At 46.5% G+C, this 17,422-nt stretch overlaps 1 protein-coding gene across 1 annotated transcript in view; it reads right to left on the bottom strand.

The window, feature by feature from the left end:
* The window catches only part of PLXNA4 (plexin A4), a 535,577-nt gene that overhangs the window by 175,849 nt on the left and 342,306 nt on the right, over window positions 1–17,422 (bottom strand). Inside the window, 1 exon segment of the mRNA XM_033162012.1 lies at window positions 7,759–7,859. Coding sequence (XP_033017903.1) covers window positions 7,759–7,859 — 101 coding nt within the window.

Raw genomic sequence — 17,422 nt, 5'->3', positions numbered from 1 at the left:
GGCAAGCAGGGGAGCTGTAGTGCGGTCCGTGCCAGACTTCACGGCCAAAATACTCAAGGAGACAGACGAGCATCCATAAAGGTGCAGAGAGATTGTTTCTGGTGGACTGGTTTATCCTCTGTTGCAAACCTGTCAGAAGTCTGACGCTCTCGAGAGTGATGAAAATTCGGAGAGAAAATACAAAAGGAGGCAGACATGACCCTACCCTGGGGAGAAGTCCGTCCGCGTGCCATTTTCTCTCATTGGCAAATCACTGGCGGATGCAGAGATGCTGGATAATGCCCGAGAATGACACATAAAACAACTCCCTGGGAACAGCCCTGCCACGGAGATGGCTTTTCTCCCCCCAATTCATCCATCCATCATAACGCTACTGATTTTGCTCCAGAGACTGATATGTCAGCAGAAAGAGCCTGACAGCCGATGCATTAATATTGTGGTCATCCATAAAAATGGGAAATAACAGCAGCCACAGATTCCCCCGACCTCAGAAGGGCACCCTGGGTGCAACAAAAAAGAACTGCTTGAGCTATGCCCCACCACTTCTTCCCTTGGCCTAACCCTGACCTATTATTGTCTGGAGAGAGGAGTGGTCTGTGCCAGGTCTGCTTAGAAGTCTCCTGGGTTTGGCAAAGTGAGTTCGCTAAGCCTCTGACCACACTCACATAAGAACAAAAGAATGCTGGATCAGGCCAACGGCCCATCTAGCCCAGCATCCTCTTCTCACAGTGGCCAACCAGATGCCTGCGGCAAACCAGCGAGCAGGGTTCGAAACAGGAGTGCTCTGCTTTCATATAGTCTCCAGCAACTGGTACTCAGAAGTAGCGGAGGCAGAGTACTGTATAGCCATTGATAGCCCTCTCCTCAGTGAATTTGTAAAGCCATCTAGGTTGGTGGCCACCAGTGCCTCCTGTGGAAGGGAGTTCCACAAGTTAACTATGCACTGCATGAAGAGGTACTTTCTTCGTCTGTCCTGAATCTTCCAATCATTCATTGGCCTCTAAGTCTCCATGCTAATATTATCCCACCTCCCAGGTTGGTCCTAGCGTCTTATCTCAGACCAAGTAACCCTATTTTCCAGGGATAGTCCCAGATTTACAGAATCTATCCTGGTTTCTGATTGGATCCCGGAATATCCTTAGGACGTCCCAATTTTTATCAGAGAAAAGTTGGAAGGTATGGAGCTATGCAACCCCCGAGCCGAGGAGATAAGTAACTCTACAACCTTTAGAAGACATCTGAAGGCAGCCCTGTATAGGGAAGTTTTTATGTTTAATGTTTTATTCTGTTTTTCTATGTGTTGGAAGCTGCCCGGAGTGGCTGGGGCAACCCAGTCAGATGAGTGGGGTATAAATAATAAAATTATTAATATTATGGAATATGATGTCCCTATTGTATTTGAAAAAATGTTGGAGGGTATGTTATCTGTTGCCAAGCCATTGGTCTCACTAGTCCTGCACTATCTACATCTGACTGGCAGGAATTCTCTGGGGACACTTTCTCACATCCAGGTCTCCCATTTCTGGGGCTGCACAGAGACAGGGCCATTCCAAAGTGTTTCGTTGCCAGCTACCGTATTTTTTGCTCCCTAAGACGCACCTGAACATAAGACGCACCTAGTTTTCAGAGGAGGAAAGGGAGAAAGCCCTGTTTTATTGAGGATCAGCTGAAAGTGGTGCAGCTTCTTTTTCAAAGAGGAAAAGCCCTGTTTTTATGGGGTTCAACTCACAGTTCTGCAGCTTCTAATCCTACAGCCATTTCTACACTTTCCAGACAGATAATCTAATCAGCCAGTCACATGTCGCTGGGGAAACAAACAGCCTCCCTCTGCATCCAACAATGGAGGTCTAGGCAAGGGGCGGGCTGGAAAGGGAGCCTTATCTCTCTCCCTATCACTTGCTGAACAGCTCTTCAGCGGCTTCCTTTCAACACTCCCATCACTCTTTGTAAAACAAAGAGCAGGATCTGCTTTTGGCCCCTAGGCAATTCAGCTCCAGGGACCATGCATTTGCTCCATAAGATGCACAGACATTTCCCCTTACTTTTTAGGAGGAAAACGTGTGTCTTATGGAGCGAAAAATACTGTTATTGCATATTTATTTTGTTTTGGGAAGTGCTTTTATTGGTTGACGCAATCTTCTTGTTGCAAGTTGCTTTGAGCTCATATCTGGTTGTTTGGAGGTGCGAACAATGAATCGCATGAAACCACGTTTTATGCCGCAATGTGGGCCTGGTAAGAAAACGGTGTTGAATTTGGCACATCCCAAAAGGAATGGAGAAAGGAGAAGGAGGGAGAGAGAAAGAAAGGGACGCAACTCAAATAGTCAGGCAAGCAGAAAGCAAATAGATCCTTTGCCTGGAGGAGATATGCCTAAAACGGCTCAGGCTTTTGACTTACAAATTATGTCACAGAGAGGCTGAATAAGGAAATTTATTCAGTTCTCCACAACATCTTCATCTCAGGTTCATCCGCGGGAATTTTTGGGCAGTAGGTTTCCGACAAACGAAAAGCAAAGCGGAATTAACCAGTGGGTTTCTATGCCCGAATTCAATGCAAAAGCCCCTAACACAAAGAATTAAGAACATAAAGAGAGCCTGCTGGATCAGGCCAAGGGGGGCCCATATAGTCCAGTATTGTGTTCTCCCAGTGGCCAGCCATATGCCTGTCAGAAAACCACATGCAAGATCTGAGCGCAAGAGCTCACCCTTTTCCTGTGGTTTCCAGCAACCTGTATTCAGAAGCATTGCTGCCTCCAGCATAACCACTGTGGCAAGTAAGCAGTGATAGCCCTCTCCCCCCCAAAAAAGTTGTCCAATTCTCTTCTAAAGGCATCTAGTAAAGGTAAAGGGGCCTCTGACCATTAGGTCCAGCCGCAAACGACTCTGGGGTTGCGGCGCTCATCTCGCTTTACTGGCCGAGGGAGCCGGCGTACAGCTTCCGGGTCTTGTGGCCAGCATGACTAAGCCACTTCTGGCGAACCAGAGCAGCATACAGAAACGCCGTTTACCTTCCCACCGGAGTGGTACCTATTTATCTACTTGCACTTTTGACGTGCTTTCGAACTGCTAGGTTGGCAGGAGCAGGGACGGAGCAATGGGAGCTCACCCCGTCGCGGGGATTCGAACCGCCGACCTTCCGATCGGCAAGTCCTAGGCTCTGTGGTTTAACCCACAGCGCCACCCGCGTCCCAAAGCAATCTGGATCAGGTAATTAAAAGTTAATGAATTGCCACGAGTCTCCCCCAAGTTCAGCTTGCCAGGATCAGAGAAGGGCTGCATCCTCCTGCAGCAGCCATCAAAGGAAGTTGCCAAGGCAAAGTGGCATCCAAAAAGTCAAGGGAGAAAGGCTTTCAAAGAGCCTGATTTTTATCACAGCCTCTGAAGGCAGCTTGGATTACCTGAGGCCCCGCTTAGCAGCTCGCAAGACTCTGACCAAGAAAGGTAAAGCGGAGGTCGATCGATGAGGGCCTGCCTGTGAATGGTGGGATTGAGTTACCCGCCGAGACCAGACAATATTTATTTTCATGGCCGAGGCAGCAGAAGGGAAGGGAAAAGTTGAAAGGGTAGAATTAAAACCTTCCCTCCTCCCAGCCCGACAAAATAATCTGAGGAGATCAGCGGCTTCAATGGAGTTTTCCTCCCCTTTGAGGAAAGTTTGCTAAGAAGCTCTTGGAAAGCTAGGGGACGTGAAATGCATACTCTCCAACCCAAACAGGTTTCATCAGCATAGTCCACATCTTCCAGGAGTAGCGCTGAGCCAAAAAACACCCTAACATTTTCTGAAAGTATTAAGTTCCCCTTTTTCCCCTGCATCTTTCTTGGGGTGATTTAGAATTTATTTAGAATTCCAGCGGGTGTGTGGCAGTGGCCCAAAGGGCCACAATAAATGTGATAATGTGTACCCCTGTAAATCCTTGAGTGTGCTTCTGATAGATAAGTTACAGGTAGGTAGCCGTGTTGGTCTGCCGTAGTCAAAAAAAAAAAATTTAAAAAAAAATTCCTTCCAGTAGCACCTTAGAGACCAACTAAGTTTGTTATTGGTGTGAGCTTTCGTGTGCATGCACACAAAATCTGAAGAAGTGTGCATCTGTGTGGTATCTAAAGAAGTGTGCATGCACACAAAAGCTCATACTAATAACAAACTTAATTGGTCTCTAAGGTGCTACAGGAAGGACTTTTCTTTTTTATTTTGTTTCTAATAGAGAAGTTATGGTAGCCTCTTACTTTATGAAACTGATTATTTTGCAAGTTGCCGTCCCCCATTGGGGCAGAAATACAGCTAAAATATGTGAATCACAAAGGTACAGCTCAAAGTTAGAACATAAGTTGCTACATGGTGCAAATGGCTACGTGTAACACACGTTCCCAGCATGCACACTAACACAATGTAAGAGAACACGGTGGGAATCAGAACTTAATCAGCAGAAATTGCTAGTGCTTATTGAGCACGTGTAAAACATGAAATGAGGTAACAAAATAGAAAATTATTTCCAGTAGCACCTTAGAGACCAACTGAGTTTGTTCTTGGTATGAGCTTTCGTGTGTATCTGAAGAAGTGTGCATGCACACGAAAGCTCATACCAAGAACAAACTCAGTTGGTCTCTAAGGTGCTACTGGAAATAATTTTCTATTTTGTTTCGACTATGGCAGACCAACACGGCTACCCACCTGTAAATGAAATGAGGTAATGATGTATATGATTGGTGAAAACTGAAATGCTTTGTTTGAAATGTTATAAATACCACTGGGAGGGGTTGCAGTTTCGCGGAACGATCTGACTGTAACCTACTGCTTCACAATAAACAACGTTGGACTCCTAACACCTTACGTTTCTGAGTTTTATTGGCTTAAACTCAGGAGATAAGCTATTTTCTGGCTTACAACAGGTGAAGGTTTGAGGCAGAGCACATCCTCCATCATGGCTAGCAGCCATCAACAGCCCTATCCTCCATGAATTAATCCAGTCCTCTTTTAAAATCCATCCAGGTTGGTGGTCACCAGTGCCTCCTCTGGCAGCGAGTTCCACAGTTTAATTATGTGTTGCATGAAGAATTACCTGAGCTTGCTCTGTCAACGTGAGGTGATTGAGGATGACACGTCTAAACTATCCTCTGGAGTGCTGCAGCCTCCCCAGGTGTACACATTCCCTGATCTGAAAGCCCCATGGGAGGAGTTTCCTTATGATGTCTCCCCCTAGGCTGCTTATTCAAGGCAATGAGTCCTGGCTGTCAGCTTGCATGAGCTCTGTGTCCTCACTGATTTTGTTTTTAAGGGAAACACGTTTTACCTTCAACTTAACAGAGGATGTTCTAGGATGTAGGACACCTGATTGGTGGGTGCTGTTGGCTGACAGGCTGTGATGTCACAGGGAATTGTGACATCACAGTCCTCAGTTGCTGGGCCAACAGCAGCGACAAGAGAAGACAATATATTCTATCTGGCCAAGCCAGTGACTGTGGAAGTCAAGGAGGAGACAGGGGGAATCTAAAAACACAGCTATCAAGTGCCAAGTGATTCCATGGTCGCAGCTTGCTGGCAAACTCCAGTCCCCCAGGTATTGCAAGGAGACAAGAATTGGGCCTTGTATACAGACGCTTTCAAAAGAGGGAGCAGAGGAGTGTAGCTGGCAGGGAGCGAAATGGTACCCTGCTGGGCACCAGATTCTGAATTCAGGCATAGTCCTTGCCAAGAGGCAATACCCTTTGGTCCAATCAGAAGATGCCCCTCCAGTCCCATGGCACTGCCATGACCTTGCGTTCAAACATTGCTCGTCACAGTTGCCTAGGCAGAGTGTTCCTCCTTCCTCCTCTCTCTCCTTCCTAAGCCAGCTATTAACTTTTCAGTCAGGTTTCCCCTTTTGCCTCCCCTCCCCGCGCCCGGAGACCTCCGTGGCAGCTAATTGGACATCTTTCTGATTTGCACCCTCCAAGCAAGACATTGCAGGTTAAAGAGGCCCCTGTATCGTGGCCTCTGAGGCTTTGGATGCAGTGTGTGTGTGTTTCTGTGTGTGTGTTGGGCAGCGGGAGGTAGAGAGAGGAGATAGATGCAGGCGAAAGATACCGCACTCTGAAGCTTTGATGGCCCGCTTTCCCCAAATCCCCCTCTTTGCCACGTAAAACCCAATCAATGCCCCCTTATTTTCCAAGCTGCCTTTTCTCTCCTCCACCCCCTCCCCACGGAATCAAATTTCCCCCTGTAAGGATAGGACAGAAGAGTCACAGAAATCAATTCCCCGATCCATGCCAGGCCGCCCCTTGGAAAGAGAAGTCAGTCTCTCAAGCAGAGGAGGGAGCCAGGGAAGGGAGGCAATGCATTCAATAGCCAAAGCTCTCTCCAGCGCTCAGCAACCGCCCGTCTCACGGCTGCTTTTGCATTGACTGCTGGCGCCCTGGGGTAGCCTTTGAAACAGTGTAAGCTGCAAATTGCTCTTCTGGACATCAGTCCTGGAGACTCCACGCAGAGAGAGCAAAAGCAGCAGCATATGTTTCCATCAAGGCTCGGAGTGCAGAGCAAATTCTACCTCCAGGCCTGGTTTGGCATCTTAGGGGGCCTTTGCCGGGCCGCCTCGATGCATCAGAGGCTTGGGTAGCCCACAAATGTGATTCCGCTGCTGCGAGGCAGCTCCCCGCTCCCTTGGCCACCAGCTCCCCCCAGATCCACTTAAGCAATCCAGATCTTAGCGAGCTACAAGCAGACAGCAAGCAGCCTAAGCTGCAGGAAAAGGGGTCCGTTGCAAAGGAAATTAATTATTTTAATTAATAGACCAGTTTAAGCAGAGCCGTCTTTCCTATTGGGCTTAATGGCGCAATGCACCAGGGCGCTGGCCTCTCAGGGGCGACCCAGAAAGTGGGGGAGCTGCGTGGCTTTGCTGGCGGCCTCCCCTTTCCCTGCACGCCCGCCAGCTGTGCCCTGTCAACCATATGACTGGCGGGCATGCAGCTTGCCTCCCAAGCTTCCTCGGGAGGAGAGCAATCCCCGCAGAGGCTTAGGATGGAAGCTGCGCCCCGCCAACTTTATGGCTGGTGGGCGTGCAGCTTGCCTCCCAAGCTTCCTCGGGAGGAGAGCGATCCCCGCAGAGGCTTAGGATGGAAGCTGCGCCCCGCCAACTTTATGGCTGGTGGGCGTGCAGCTTGCCTCCCAAGCTTCCTCGGGAGGAGAGCGATCCCCGCAGAGGCTTAGGATGGAAGCTGCGCCCCGCCAACTATATGGCTGGTGGGCGTACAGCTTGCCTCCCAAGCCTCCGTGAGAGGAGAGCGATCCCCCAGAGGCTTGGGAAATGGTCGACAACTCTGGGAAATGGGCACGGAGGGATCTTTGCACCATGGCGCCGGATATGCTTAAGATGGTCCTGAATTTAAGTCTATAGGATAGATGGTCGCTTAGTCTCAAAGGCACCACACAGAATGCTTCTTGTGTGGGCTCAGTTCATGTGAGCAGAGGAAGCAGAGGACGGGTTCCCTGACTTTCGCCGTGACAATTGTTTTTGTCCTTTGAATTCTACCAAAGGACACATTCTCCCATCTCCAGAAAGCAACCCTGCCTCTCTCTTTCTGAATCTGGAACTCTCAGGCTGCCTTTCCGAACGACTGCCTTCGTCCCACCAGGGACAACTGTGTCCATTTGCAGCTTTGTTCTATGTCACAGCCGGCAGTGAGAAAACGTGAGCTTGGAGAGGAAGGAAAGGGAAAGGAAGCCCTGGGAACTGCTGCCCCTGCCGTGCCCCACCCACCCCTCGTTCCTGCGAACCGCACACTTACGCATTGTGGAGCACACACCATCCGCAGTGGGGGTCCCCCGAGCCCAGGCACTCGCTGCAGCTTTTGTACTGTCCGCAGGACTCCACCGGCACTCGGGTGAGCTGTGGACAAAAATGGATGAAGAGTCATGCTGAGTTTGTGTTCGGTTTGCAATTCCAGACAGTGTTGTGAAGCCCTGGATACTCAAAACCTATTCACATATACCTCCCAGTAAAGCAGCGGGGGCTCAGAGTTCTGCTTCTGTCCAAAGGAGCCTGGAAGCTTCCCTACAATGAATCAGGCCCATAGAGAAAGAGGAATATGCAAAGGACTCTTGCAAGGTCACAGAACGAAGGTCATTTGCACATGCCACATGCCCCTCCTTCCCTACAGACCTTCTTGGGTGCTGAGATAATCATAGAATCATAGAATCATCGAGTTGGAAGAGACCACAAGGGCCATCCAGTCCAACCCCCTGCCAAGCAGGAAACACCATCAAAGCATTCCTGACAGATGGCTGTCAAGCCTCCGCTTAAAGACCTCCAAAGAAGGAGACTCCACCACACTCCTTGGTAGCAAATTCCACTGTCGGACAGCTCTTACTGTCAGGAAGTTCTTCCTAATGTTTAGGTGGAATCTTCTTTCTTGTAGTTTGAATCCATTGCCCCGTGTCCGCTTCTCTGGAGCAGCAGAAAACAACCTTTCACCCTCCTCTACATGACACCCTTTGATATATTTGAACATGGCTATCATATCACCCCTTAGCCTTCTCTTCTCCAGGCTAAACATACCCAGCTCCCTAAGCTGTTCCTCATAAAGCATCGTTTCCAGGCCTTTGACCATTTTGGTTGCCCTCTTCTGGACACGTTCCAGCTTGTCAGTATCCTTCTTGAACCGTGGTGCCCAGAACTGGACACAGTATTCCAGGTGAGGTCTGACCAGAGCAGAATATAGTGGTACTGTCAGAGGGTAGTTCCTCCACCCTGAGAGGCTTAGGGCGGTGGTGGCCCAGGAGAGGGCCTTCTCTGTGATGGCCCCTAAGCTGTGGAACTCTTTTCCCTCAGAGATGCGTCTGGCACCTCCATTGTACAGCTTCCAGAGGATGCTGAAGACACAGCTCTTTAAAGTGGCTTTGGCACTTCAGGTTATGTTTTTAGGACTCACCTTCTCTTTATGGTGAAGGGCAGGTGATTAATAATAATAATAATAATAATAATAATAATAATAATAATAATAATGTATATGTTCCAGTGACATTGCAACATTTTTATCCCGCCTAATAAGAGATGGAACTGCCTGGTTCTGCTCTGTACTTTTTATTCTATTCTCTTATTTTAAGAGCTTGCTCTCTGCTCCTGTTCTGCCACCTCCCGTTCCAAAAGCCCCCCCCCCAAGCCAAAACACTGCACGTCAGCTTTGCGCTCCCCAAGAGTGTTCAAAGGTCCCCACTTGTTGCTTTCAGTTTTTGGGCAGAACTGCTTTTTCTGCAAGAAGAAGAAATCAGCTCAGCCCCAGAAGCCTGCAAGCCTATGCACGCTCCCCCGGGAGTAAGTCCTGTTGGACACAGCCTTACTTCTGAGGAAGCCTGCACAAAACTGGGCTGCACTGGTAACTTACAGGAGATGGATGTGTCAGCAGAGCTTTGAGGCAGGCCCCAGCTCAGCTTGACCAATCAGAGGGCACCGTGGGTGAGACGATGCGAGCACCAGGAGGAAGAGCCTGGCTCCTTTTGGAAGATGGTGGTGGACCTCTAACACAGTGGCATCGTAGACTGAAAACCATACACTGGTGGCGTTCCTTTCCATATTTGGCAGGATACTTCAGAACCACTAGGTTGGGCAAGATGGATTTGGAGAGGGGAGAATTCAAAGCACCAGTTATCCCACAATTCCTCCAAGGGGCTTAGCGTGGTATGCATGGAGATTGTCCTCACAGCCCTGTAAGGCAGGTTGGGCTGAGTGATAACAATACTAAGTCCTTGATGAGTGTTCAAAGTGCCTTGCATATATTATATAAATGAAGAATCTCAATAATTAATCCTGTAACAACTTTAACAATTCTGTAAATTTGGTCTAGGTGTTCCAAGTTGACTCAGGTGAGTGTGCATTGGAGATAGAGTGACTTGCATAAGAGTACATATTTTGTTCATGGTTCACCCTAGGAGAGCCAGCATGGCATAGTGGTTAGAGTGTTGGACTAAGTACCTGGGAGACTTGGGTTCAAATCCCCACTCGGCCACGAAGCTCACTGGGTGACCTTGGGCCATTCACTGCTTCTCAGCCTGACCTACCTCACAGGGTCGTTGTGGGGGATTAAATGAGTGAGGGAATGATTCACACCACCTTGAACTCCTTGGTGGGAAAGGTGGACTACAAATGCAATAAATAGCAGTGGTAAATGGCTTTGGAGAGCTGCTTCCATTCGTAGCACACAACGCTAAAGCTAAATGGACCAAGGGTCTGGTTCAGTAAATGGCTTGTTTATTTGTACTCATGTTTAACAAACGCACATCCCCTGCCTTTTCAGGGAATTCAAGGTAACGAACAACAGTAAAAATTAAAAGCACATCATGCATAAAATTCAGAAACATTATAAAAAAGGCTATTGTAAAATGGAACACATATTAAATGCTCTCGTTAAAACTGGGAACAATAAAAGTCAGCAACAGAACAAGGAAACAGGTGATCAAAGGCTTCCATAGATGTATGGCAAGTTTTCACCATTTGGTGGAAAACCAATAAGATGAGACAAGATGAGCCTCTCTTGGGAGAAGGTTCTACAGCCCAGTAATGGGCGACTCTGCCCATTTCAGTTTCCCACTTCTCTAAACCTTCTTTCAGTTCTCCAAATCACTTTACATGTTGTTTTTTTAAAGTCCTAATGAAAACTCACCAGCAAATGTCTCTTAGCATGCACATTTTTCTATGCGATTTTGCAATATAGGCATATTTTTGCAAAGCGATTCCCCCTGATACAATATGCATTTTCCTGCACACTTTACCCAAATATATGCATTTCTGTACACAGTACGTGGCTCAGAGTCTGCACTGCAAAATTCTGAAAGGACAGCCGTGTTTTGGTTCTCATGTTGTTTTGGAAAGGACAAATTAGGTAGGGTTACCTTTATACATCAACTGAATCCATTTTCTTCCCAATCCCTAAGTTCGACCAACAAAGAGGCTCTCTCTGCGGTCCCAGATAAATGAACTGTGGTCCCCGATAATTAAACTAAAGCAGTAGATGGAACACAATAGACCGCATAAGGTACTTTCTTATGGCAAGAGTTTACAAATCACTTTGTGTGTTAAAAATCATGCCTCTGCTGATGAGCAGGGATCCTATAGTTTCAAATGATTTCTCCCCACTATTGAGGAAAAAAGTAGTTTTCTATGGGCATATTTACAGCCATTCTCCCACATCTGAGGAGAGAGACTCCATCAGGCAAGGCCTTCCTCCCCCTGCCTTGCCCCATCCTCTAGTCTCTGCTTCTCAGTTTGTATTGTATTATTTTATGTAATGTGGTTTGTCATTGTTTTATTGATTATAGTTTGCAACAGGGGTCCCCAGACTAAGGCTTGGGAGCCGGAGCAGGCCCAATTGCCTCCTATATGCGGCCCGCGGACGGTCCGGGAATCAGTGTCTTTTTACATGAGTAGAATGTGTCCTTTTATTTAAAATGCATCTCTGGGTTATTTGTGGGGCATAGGAATTTGTTCATTTTCTTTTCTTTTCAAAATATAGTTCGGCTCCCCACAAGGTCTGAGGGACCGTGGACCAGACCCCTGCTGAAAAAGATTGTTGACCCCTGGTTTAGAACTTATTTATTGTAACAGTTGAGTGGATTTCTGTTTAACTTTTATATGTTATTGTTATTTTATACTGTTCTAATACAGGTGAAACTCGAAAAATTAGAATATCATGGAAAAGTCCATTTATGTAAGCAATTCTTTTCATTAGCTACTGGAGTTTAATATACGAGATAGACTCATGACATGCAAAGCGAGATGCGTCAAGCCTTTGCTTGTTATAATTGTGATGATTTTGGCATACAGATGATGAAAACCCCAAAGTTGAAATTGTTAATTTGGGGTTCTCATCAGCTATACTCCATAATCATCACAATTATAACAAATAAAGGCTTCACATATCTCGCTTTGCATGTCACGAGTCAATCTCATATATTACTTTCACTTTTTAAGTTGAATTACTGAAAGAAATGACCTTTCCACAATATTCTAATTTTTCGAGTTTCACCTGTAATTGTTGAATGTTACTTTTTGATGTAGGTTGCTTATTTCAAAGTTTTGTTTTATTATCACATTTTTTTGTATTGCATTAGATTGTTTCAAGATGTACAATTTTTGTTTCTGCAGCTTGTAAACCGCCTTGAGTATTGTAAGACAGAAAGACGGTATACAAATTAAAAATGAAATGAAATGACCCATTTCCAGCCCGAGCCTCTTGGTGCTAAAAAAGCTTCCTGCCACGCTGCGATGATCACGGAGCTTTCTCTAATCCAGTGGGACATCTCCACCACACGCCAGCACTCCTGGCAATGACATTTCAAAGAATCAAGTTGCATGACTTCAAGGGAAGGCTCCTCCTCTGATTTCCCGGAGGTGCCGCAAGGAGAGGAGAGCAGGTAAATAAAGTCGCCTTTGCGGAGTCAAGGTTACACAGAAGAGCTGTGCCTTTCAGGGCACTCGGATTCCTGTTAAGGGCGTAATCGCTGTCACGGAAAAGCGGCTCAGTTGGATTCAGAGGGATTCCTACAAGTCATGCAACTACACACACACACACACACACACACGTTTCCAATCTGCACAAAGTTGAGTTTCCTTCTGTTATCCCCCAAGGAAGAAACCAACCAGAGAGCAACTCCAAGGTCACTGATGAGGCGATTCCGCTGAAGTTGAGGAACCAATGCCAGAATATTCTGGCATTTTCCACATCCACACAATTGCACGCGGCAAAGGTTTGCGTAATGCTCCCTTGTTTATAACAAACTCACTTGGGGCAACCAGTTTCCCCAATGGGCACATGAAGGTAAGTTGCATGTAAAGGTAAAGGTATAGGGACCCCTGGCCATTAGGTCCAGTCATGTCCGACTCTGAGGTTGCGGCGCTCATCTCGCGTTACTGGCAGAGGGAGCCAGCATACAGCTTCCGGGTCATGTGGCCAGCATGACAAAGCCGCTTCTGGTGAACCAGAGCAGCGCACGGAAACGCCGTTTATCACCCTGCTGGAGCGGTACCTATTTATCTACTTGCACTTAGACGTGCTTTCGAACTGCTAGGTGGACAGGAGCTGGGACTGAGCAACGGGAGCTCACCCAATTGCAGGTATTCGAACCGCCGACCTTCTGATCAGCAAGCCCTAGGCTCTGTGGTTTAACCCACGGCGCCACCCACGTCCTGTGGAGACCTGCGAAAACAAGATACCCGACTGTTTACAGCACTGGGTTTCCCCTCGTTCTTCACATGCCTGGGATAGCTCAGTCAGTACAGCATGAGACTCTTGATCTCACGGTTGTGGTTCCAGGCCCCACATGGGGCAAAAAAGATTCCTGCATTGCAGGGGGTTGGACTAGATGACCCTTGTGGTCCCTTTACAATTCTGTGATTCCTTACACAAACAGAAATGCTGCTTATTCTTAATCTTTACAGCACCAGCTCATTTTGGCAAATGGCAATTATTCCTCTCCCTTCCCCCATTTTGGAAGAGGGTGAATCTTGTTTTCTTTTCTCTCTGTCTCTTCACACCATTTTATAAGACATCTATTATTATTCCCTATTCGGTCATCTTTTTCCTTCCCCTAAGACATACTCCTGCTCCTGAATGACACAGAATCAAAATAATGAATACCAGCAGTTTGGCTCGGGCAAGAAGCAGGGCCAAAAGGCAAAGGAAAATAATTGAAACACTGGGTGGAAAAGTGTTTTAGAAGATCAATTCCTTCCCGCCCACATTTCCTAGATGTGCTCCTCCTTCCTGCTCTGGGATCTTTACTCCAGGGGTGGAGAATATCTGTGGCCCTCCTGTCCCAAACAAATGGCCAATGGTCAAAAGGGTGACAGGACTCCAACAACACCCCCTTTTAATCCACATGTTCTCACATCCAAAGATACAAGGATGATAGATTATTGAAAGGGGAAGGCAGAGGAATTTTACTATGATACCCAAGACAGCAAGAGCCAAATAGCTGCTATTGAAAACAGCCAATGCTGAAAAATGAAAAAGCCAAGTGTCCCAGTTTCCCAGGAACATCCCTGATTTAGAGAAGCTGTCCCGGTTTCCGATTATGTTTTATTGATTGTTATTGTAGTGTCTCTCAGGGAAACTCTGGACCTTGGCAATGAGGAGGAGTAGTCTTCACTGGGCAGCAGCAATAGTTTATTAAACAAATACACAAAGCAGCGACATTGCGCCACAAGGAGGATGAGAGGGAGTAAAGAGAGAGTCCTGGGGAGGGGAATAGAGTACAGCTTAAATACCTGTATCCCAGCTAATGGGATACAGGTGTGCACAATGAGATTCTCCACTCATTCCCCACTTAAAGATACATACATCACATCTCCCTTTTACAGAGAAATTAAAACAGATCAAAATTACAATGATAAACAGACATATTAAAATTACAATGATAAACAGACATATTAAAACCAAGGTCATGACATATATCTTTGAGGCATATACACACACCTGCCATATGAGGTCACATACCTGGGTTGCCTTGCATCTATTTGCGCATCAGGTATTCTCCCAATTCCTTCTCCATTATTATCTCTTTGCCTTTCTTTACTATTCTCAATCAGTCTACCTCTTCTCTCCTCAGTTTGTACACTCCTAGGCCTTATTCTTCGCCTGTTACGCCTATACACCCGTCCTGATGAAGTGACTACCCGGTATGTACGTGGCTGATCACACTTTCTTGTGACTACCGCTGGGGACCACCCTTCTGTTGACTCAAACCATACTGGATCTCCCTCTTCCAATGGCCTAAGTGGCCTCGCAGTGCTATCATAAAAATACTTTTGCCGTTCTTGGTTCCTTTTGAGGCTCTCCCTCGCCCCCACAGGTATTTTAGGCCGTAACACTTCCTCAGTCACTGGCAACTTACTCCTCAGAACTCTACCCATCAACAACTGAGCAGGAGAGTATTCCAATCCAGTCACCGGTGTGTTACGATACTCCAATAATGCTAATTGGGGTTCTTTGTGTGTTTGCTCTGCCTTTTTTAGGAGTAGTTTTATGGACTGTATTGCCCTTTCCACCATTCCATTTGACTGTGGGTATCCTGGACTACTGAAGCGCTGTTCAAACCCCCAGCCTTGGGCAAATTGCTGGAACTCCTGACTTGCAAATGGCATGTTATCAGTGATAACTATCCTTGGAATACCATGCCTCGCAAACACTGCTTTCAGTCTACTAATTACTGCTCCTGCTGTTTTATCTGGGAGACCCACCAGTTCCGGGTATTTTGAGAAATAATCTATTACCAGCAGAAACGGTTGCATCCTGTACTCAAAAATATCTACTCCCAACTTTTCCCAGGGCAGTTCTGGAATTTCATGTGGTATGAGAGGTTCTTTTTGATTTTTTGGTGCACATCTCGCGCATATTGAACAATTTTCTATGAATGTTTCTATCTCCTTGCCCATACCTGGCCAGTACATTATTGTCTTTGCTCTCATTTTTGTTCTTTGCATGCCCTGATGTGTCTCTTCATTTTTTTGTTGGAAAACCTCACTAGATGATTTCAAACCAAATGGCATACGATTGAAACGGTACCTTCCCCACGGAGTATTAAATGTGCACAGCAACGCTGACTTCTCATCTAACTTCACTTGCCAATAACCATCCTTTTCATCCACTATTGTGAAGAATCTTTTACCAGCTAAAGAGCTTAATACATCATCAATTGTGGGAATGGTATAGTGCTGTCTACTAATTGCCTTGTTTAAATCACGAGGATCAAGGCATACACGCAGTTTTCCATTTTTTTTTTCAGTAATCACCAAACTGCTCACCCACTCAGTAGGGCACTCTACTTTGGAGATTACTTCAGCTGCTTCCATCTGGCATAGAGTCTCTTTCAATCTATCTAAAACTCCATAAGGCACTTTTCTGCAAGCATGAATTACAGGAGGAACACTGGGGTTCAGCTCTATATGGTAAGAACCTTCAAATTCTCCCAGTCCCTCAAAGACATCAGAATACATTGTCACTAACTGCTCTTTTGACACCAATTCAGGTTGTTGTACATTATCAACTCTGCATACCAAATTCAAAGCCTCACAAGCCACCCTTCCCAATAGTGGAGTGGTTGATATATCAGTCACATAAAATAACAGTTCCAAACTCCTTCTGGTGGTGCTGGTCTCAAGGGCAATTGTGCCCAACGGCACTATTCGTGTCCCTCCATAGGCCATCAATGTTGTCTTTGTCTTGGCCAGACTCTTCTGCCCTGGGATCTTGTCGTATATTTCAACTGGGAGAACATTTGCCTCAGCTCCCGTGTCAAGCTTAAATTGCACTTTTAACCCTCTCAAAAAAATGTCCGCAAACCATCCTGGAGGCTGTACAGCTACAGTGTCCATTTCCTGAGATAGTACTCCTATAAACAGGCTGTGTAAGTCCATATCATGAACTTGGCGCCTTCTTTGGTCTTTAGTGACTCCAGTTGCAGACGTCTTACACATCCTGGCAAAATGGTTTTTCTTGCCACACTTATGACAAACTTTTCCTAACGCCGGACACTTCTGAGGTTTATGTGTACTCCCACACTGAAAACATCCTTTATAACCACCATAGTCTTGTCTCTGCCCCAAACGGGAGTTTACATTCCCAAGAGTCTGTACTGGGACTTCAAAGTTCTCTCTTATCTCTGCCGTTTCATCAAACTGTTTTGCCATAGTAGACATCTCACTGAGCTGGTTTGCTGTTATTTGTTCTATTTGGCAAATCTCTACAGCCTTTTCGAGAGTAAGGTCAGACTCCTTTAACAACTTCTGCTGCAACCTCTCCGGCGCACTAAAAACAAGCTTATCTCTGACCAGCTCATTAAATGCCGAACCAAACTCACATCTACCAGCTCTTAATTTCAGTTCAGTTACAAAACGTTCAACAGTGTCCCCCACCTTCCAAGGATAATTCCAAAAAGAATACCTTTCAAATATCACGTTTTTTCGAGGAGTGCAATACTTTTGAAATTCTTCCAGGACCTCATCCACAGTCTGTGTTTCGTCATCAGGAAAACCAAATGTCTCATAAATCTGTACTGCCTCTTCTCCCACACAATTCAACAAGACAGCAACCTGCCTCTTTGCCGAAAAACGGTCAGCTCCAGACGCCGTCAAATATACACGAAAAGCTTGCTCCCATCGCCTCCACTTCTCTGCCAGGTTTCCTTGGAGCACAAGAGGACACGGGGGTCGAAAAGAGTCCATCTTCTGACACCATGTAGTGTCTCTCAGGGAAACTCTGGACCTTGGCAATGAGGAGGAGTAGTCTTCACTGGGCAGCAGCAATAGTTTATTAAACAAATACACAAAGCAGCGACATTGCGCCACAAGGAGGATGAGAGGGAGTAAAGAGAGAGTCCTGGGGAGGGGAATAGAGTACAGCTTAAATACCTGTATCCCAGCTAATGGGATACAGGTGTGCACAATGAGATTCTCCACTC

This window comes from Lacerta agilis, chromosome 10, assembly GCF_009819535.1.
Source record: "Lacerta agilis isolate rLacAgi1 chromosome 10, rLacAgi1.pri, whole genome shotgun sequence".
NCBI classification, from domain to species: domain Eukaryota; kingdom Metazoa; phylum Chordata; class Lepidosauria; order Squamata; family Lacertidae; genus Lacerta; species Lacerta agilis.
This window is presented reverse-complemented; position numbering and strand designations above follow the sequence as displayed.